General features: G+C 35.2%; 1 protein-coding gene across 1 annotated transcript; it reads right to left on the reverse strand.

Annotated features, from left to right (window-relative positions):
* Positions 1 to 1,378: 1,378 nt before the first annotated feature.
* LOC111784477 (putative calcium-binding protein CML31) lies at positions 1,379 to 1,994 on the reverse strand. Its single transcript, XM_023665170.2, has one exon. The coding sequence runs from the start codon at positions 1,871 to 1,873 to the stop codon at positions 1,451 to 1,453; it is 423 nt and encodes a 140-aa protein (XP_023520938.2). The 5' UTR covers positions 1,874 to 1,994; the 3' UTR covers positions 1,379 to 1,450.
* Between the last annotated feature and the right edge of the window lie 3,882 nt (positions 1,995 to 5,876).

Below are 5,876 nucleotides of genomic sequence, written 5' to 3' on the forward strand. Positions count from 1 at the left end.
AATGTTATCTGTTGCATTATTGTCTGTTGTATTGCCTGTTGCATTGTCGCCTGGTTAGCCACCAGTGTCTACATCATCTGAGTCATCTAAGTCTGATTTTCCATAGAAGTTAACATAAATGCCTGTAGCACATCCGTAGTGAGATTAGTTGTTGGTTGGCTAGGTGGAACCTCTACATTATTGGTGGGCACCGGTGGAATCGCCTCAGGAAAAAGAGCAGTAGAGTCTGCGTCAGGTAAGTCTTAAGTCATCGCTCTCCTTTGACTCATTCCTGATCTTGGTGCCCATGGTATAGAACTCTCGTACCATTGGGGCATTTCACCAACCTCTTCAGGTTCAAGTTGTTCCACCTCAGGTGATGGAACATCAGTGTCCTAAACGACTCTTCTTCTTCCCCTTTTGGGACCAAGCCCGAGATAGGGTCTATGTCTCTTTGGTGCCATTAGCTACCACAATAGAAAAGTTGTGATTACAATTCATTCAAAGCACATCCTCTAGTAAATGTGCAACTATAACACAACGAACAGTCATGATAAATTCCCTACACAACAACAACTTAGCTCTTGACTTCACAATTCAAATCCGTGAGATTGTCTGGTCGCGAGCGGCACGTGATTCAAAATTCAAATCTAACCCAAGTGTCTACAGGACCTATGTCCTAGTGCTCTGATATCAAATTTGTCACGACCCAATATTTAAACTCAAGTCGTGACTTATAATGACTATGACGTGTAGTGTGTATGCAAGAAATTCAAAGAAAAACATCATTTCAAAAATCAATAATTTATTTCGTAAGAAGAGCGTTTCAATACAAAGAGACCATAGGTGACTAGTTTTAGACAAAGGAAGAAAATATAAAGGACAAAGTGTACTAAAAGGTAAGACTGGACTAATGCCCCGGGACACACTCCCTCCGTGACAATCCAAATCCCTCAACACGCCCTCTCTTGACCCAACGCCTCATGTACCTATAAAATATATATATATATATATATATATATATATATATATATATATGTAAACACGCCCTCTCTTGACCCAACGCCTCATGTACCTATAAAATATATATATATATATATATATATATATATATATATATATATATATATATATATATATATATATATATATATATATAATATCTAACAAGGATGAGTATAAAAATTATACTCAATAAGCCACCTACTTGTAGGTTCTTATCATATCTTAATCTTACCACAATCATCACAGTTGTGGTAATGCAAGTTGACTAAGTCAAAAAAAATAATAAAAATAGTTCATCCCAAGCTAAGATACGCTATCCATCCAGCAGATTCGCAGGCCCAAGTAAACATCCTCTAAACACCGAGTGAGCTTGTGATGGACAAAAGAACCGATATAAAATAAAATAAATTTATAATATATATGCAAGTGCAAACTACATTTTATGTTCTAAAAAGAATTTCCAATTTCAGAGCAACATCATAATCCTGAACTCATCAAAACAGAGAACTCCATCGCCATTGACATCAAACTTGGCGATCATTCTGTTGCAATCCCCGATGCTCCTCGATTCCCCCAGCTGGCTCAGCATCCGCCGCAGGCTCACCGCCGTAATCACACCCAATCCCTCCATTTCATACATCTTAAAAGCCTCCTTTATCTCCTTCCCCTCTCCATCCCCCTCCTCCACCAACCTCTCAAACTCCGCAATCTCCAATAGCCCGTCGTCGTCAGAATCGTAGGCCGCCACCACCGCTGCCGCCTCCTCCTCCGTGAGCTCCTCCCCTGTCACCGCCGCGAACCGGGTAAGCAAATCTTGAGAGGAGACCTTGCCGTCGCCGTCGGAGTCTATACTGTTGAACACTCTCTGGTAGCGCGAGAATTGGGGCATCTCCAGGAATTGGGGAAGATTGATTTGTTTTGGGTAATGAATTTGAGTTGGAGGTGTTTATGTAGAGGGAATTTGCGCGTTGGGATTGCGTGTAAATACAGAGATAACGAAGGGGATGAGGAAACTGGTTCGATCCGTGGAGGCGGTGGATGAGAAAAGAAATTTCTATAATAAATCATTTATTTGAATTTGGGTTGAAACTTTAGATAAATCATTATATGAATATTAAGATTACAATAAGAATATGGATAATTGAAGTTTAATGTTGTGAATAGAACATTAGAGAATGTGGTGGAAGCTTCCAGCAGCATTGAAGAAAAGAAAGAGAAGACTATATTACACTTTTCTTCTCTTTTTATCATTGGAAGGAAACTTCCTGATTTCTTCAAATTCTAAGAACCAAAACTTCAATTTTAACACCAAAACTTTTAAACACAACAACCATAACTTTTTAACCAAATTCTAAGAATCATTTTGGGTGTTTGAATTATTCCATCCATATGAAAGATATGATTTTAATTTTCTTTCAAATTCGAGAGTTTATCTTGAAATTAATTTAAGAAATTTTAGTATATTTTGATGGGAAGAAGGTGTTACAAAGTAAAAAGTAAAAAAATGTGTTAAGTTCTTAGTTTTGGATGAGTTTTAGACCCGAGTATGATTGATTAAAAAATTTATGAAAAGTACCTATTACTTTCGTAAAGGAATCATTTTGATTCGAGATTTGTAATAGAAGTTATGAAAATGTTATGAACAAGGTTGGAAGTGGGAGGGAGAGGTGTTGATGAAGGAATAATATTGAAGAATGGTTGCCTTTGTTCCCTTTGTAGATACATAAATTCAACAGAGCTCCTGCAGGATTTTCAATATCCAATGATTGTTTCTTGGAAAAGTCTTGTCTTCTGGAATGCTCTTTCAAAATCAGATGAATCAGAAGCGCAATCTGAGTTTCTGGAGGCAGCTATGGATCTGCCTCACATCAGAACAAAACCACTTACAAGATCAAGAAGTTGCAGCGCTAAGGCACGCCGCTGGCTGTCGCCAACGACCACCTTGCCCATTGTCGCATAGGTTGGGAGGATTCTCTTTCTCCTGCAAAACCAATCACAATAATCACAAGCCCAAGGTTTTATTGTTGCTTTATATTCTAGGTTGGTCTAGTTCACAATGTAGTGGAAGCTCAAGGATCAGTAGGCTAAGATAATCTAGTTGACGATGTTTACAAACATAGTTGAAGCTCAAGGATTAGTAGGCTCTAGGATTCATCCAGTTTACACGCGCAGTGGAAGCTCAAGAATTGATAGGCTCCAGGATTGATCAATTGATGCTGTCTAAAAATGCAGTAGAAGCTTAAGGATCGGTAAGTTGTAGGGTTGGTCTAGTTGACACTGCCTAGAAACGCCGTGGAAACTCAAGGATTGATCGGCTCTAAGGTTGATCTAGTTGATGCTGACCAGACACATAGTGGAAGCTCAAGGTTCAATAGGCACCAAGGTTGATCGAGTTGATATTGTCTAGAAATGTAGTAGAAACTCAATGATTGTTTGGCTTTAAGGTTTATCTAGTTGACACTGTCCAAAAACATAGTAGAAGCTCAAAGATCGGTAGGTTATATAGTATTGATCTAGTTGACATTGTTTAGAAGCGTGACATTCAACACATTAAAGAGAAGATAAAATTTGTTGAATGTGTTGTTGAATATGTACTACAACAACCAACAAACAAAAAAACAAAAAAAAAAAAAAAACAAAAAAAAAAAACTATCGGACAAGACAATCAAAGAAATAAACTTAAAGGTTAATTAAATATTTCATAAGTACATCATGAGTGTTAGATTGGGCAAAGCATCTGGGGGTTGAAGCCAAACTCCTTGAGTGGAGGAGTCTTACCTATGGATGAAGCAAGAAGATGTAAGTTCTAAGAGAGGAGTGAGCAAGAAAAAAGACAAGCAATGGTTGTAGAAGCACTCCAAGCAGAGTGAGCAACGAGAGAGGCAAGCAAAGCCGCGTAAGTAGCGGTGTACATGGTCGGGTTGGGTTGGGTTGAGGGATTTTTTTGACCCAACCCAAAAGTTCGGGTTGGTTGGATTGGTAACCCAACCCAATCCAAAACTTTTCACAACCCAATCTTCTATATTTTCGGGTTGGGGTTGGGTTGTCAATTTTTTTTAGTTTAATTAATCCACACTTTATAATTATTCGGATACAATCTTAGATAAAATATATTAAAAGTTCACAAATAAACCTAAATCAATCTATAATTATTCACACAAAAATACAAAAACAAAAAAGAGAAATTCAGTAAAAAAAACAACGAACGAAAATTCTAACATATTAACATAGTTCAAAATTGTCATAAAATTAAATGCAACTAAATACCGATATTTTTTTAGAATTGGTGAAAGTAACAAAAAGAAAATAATAATAATTGACAACCCATCCCTAATAAAAAATAATTGGTTAAATCATAATTAATAAACTTATAATAGAAGGAAATACGTGTATATATATAAGTTAAATAATTGTGTATATATATAAGAAATTAAACAAAATAATAAAAAGAAATATGTATATATATAAGTACAAAATAATAAAAAAGAAATATGTATATATATAAGTACAAAATAATAAAAAGAAATATGTATATATATAAGTACAAAATAATAAAAAGAAATATGTATATATATAAGTTAAATAATTATTTGTATTATATAACTCTATAACAAAATAATATAAAAGAAATTAAACAAAATAATAATTAAATAATTGTGTATATATATAAGAAATTAAACAAAATAATAAAAAGAAATATGAATATATATAAGTTAAATAATTATTTATATTATATATCTATATAACAAAATAATATAAAAGAAATTAAACAAAATAATAAAAAGAAACATGTATATATAAAAAATGATAAAAAGAAATAAAAGAAAATAATAAAAAGAAGCATGTAATAGAAAATAAAAGAAAAGAAACATGTATATATATATATATATAATGATAAAAGAAATAAAAGAAAACAATAAAATGAGACATATAAGAGACTGGAGTCGAATCGGGCGTGGGCCTCACCAAACTGGCCGAAGTACCACTCTGGCAAACTCATCATTACTGTGTTTTAATATAATTTATATATTTATTTTGATTAATTCGCTCGAGTCAACCCGAAGATTTGTCCCCCAAACCCGAAACCGAATCGATTTAATTCGAATTCAGAAAAATGAATCCAACCCTACCCGAAATGATAATCCAACTCAACCCAACCCTTATAGTTCGGGTTGGGTTGGTCTGGGTTGTCGGGTTGTTGGGTTGAATGTACACCCCTACGCATAAGTACTCCTAGAAGTGAGCACACATGTATTCCTTGAGTCATCATCCCATGTCTAGAGAGGGCGATTTTACAATAAATGTCTAAGACCAGTATTTGCTTGAGAAAAAGCACAAAGTTGGATGTCAAAGCCGTAGAAGAATGAAGGTGCAGCAAAATCAAGAGCGGCACCAATGCAACAATTGCCCACAAGTGAAAGGACTCTTTTTTTTTTCGGAAGAAATATGGCCAAGATGAGAAAATATTGTGGTTAAGAGAGTGTCACAACCATACTATGAAAACAATAGGTTCATAATCCCACATGTAGACAAACAAGGCTGCGACACAGAAGCGGCATCCAACCCATCAAGTGAGTGTCGAGACAAGACTAAGTGTCATAAAGTTGGTGAAGAACTCAATCTATCATTCGAAGACAAAACACATCATAAGACGATACCATTTCACTCGTCAATTAGAAGAAGAATCTCCAAACGGTGTTCTTTTTCATCAAAGTTGCACAGTATCAAATCTGTTCAAAATCCAACCACTCCCTTAACCCTCAAAAAGAACATTTTTTTTTTCTTCCTTTTTTTGGTCTTCCACAGGTCCCCTCATAACCAGACACAAGAGTCAGTTTTAATATGAAACAAAGGAAAGGGAACAACAAAACTAACGACGAGACAGCTTCAAA

The sequence above is a fragment of the Cucurbita pepo genome, chromosome 1, assembly GCF_057944985.1.
Source record: "Cucurbita pepo subsp. pepo isolate OVF chromosome 1, ASM5794498v1, whole genome shotgun sequence".
Taxonomy (NCBI): domain Eukaryota; kingdom Viridiplantae; phylum Streptophyta; class Magnoliopsida; order Cucurbitales; family Cucurbitaceae; genus Cucurbita; species Cucurbita pepo.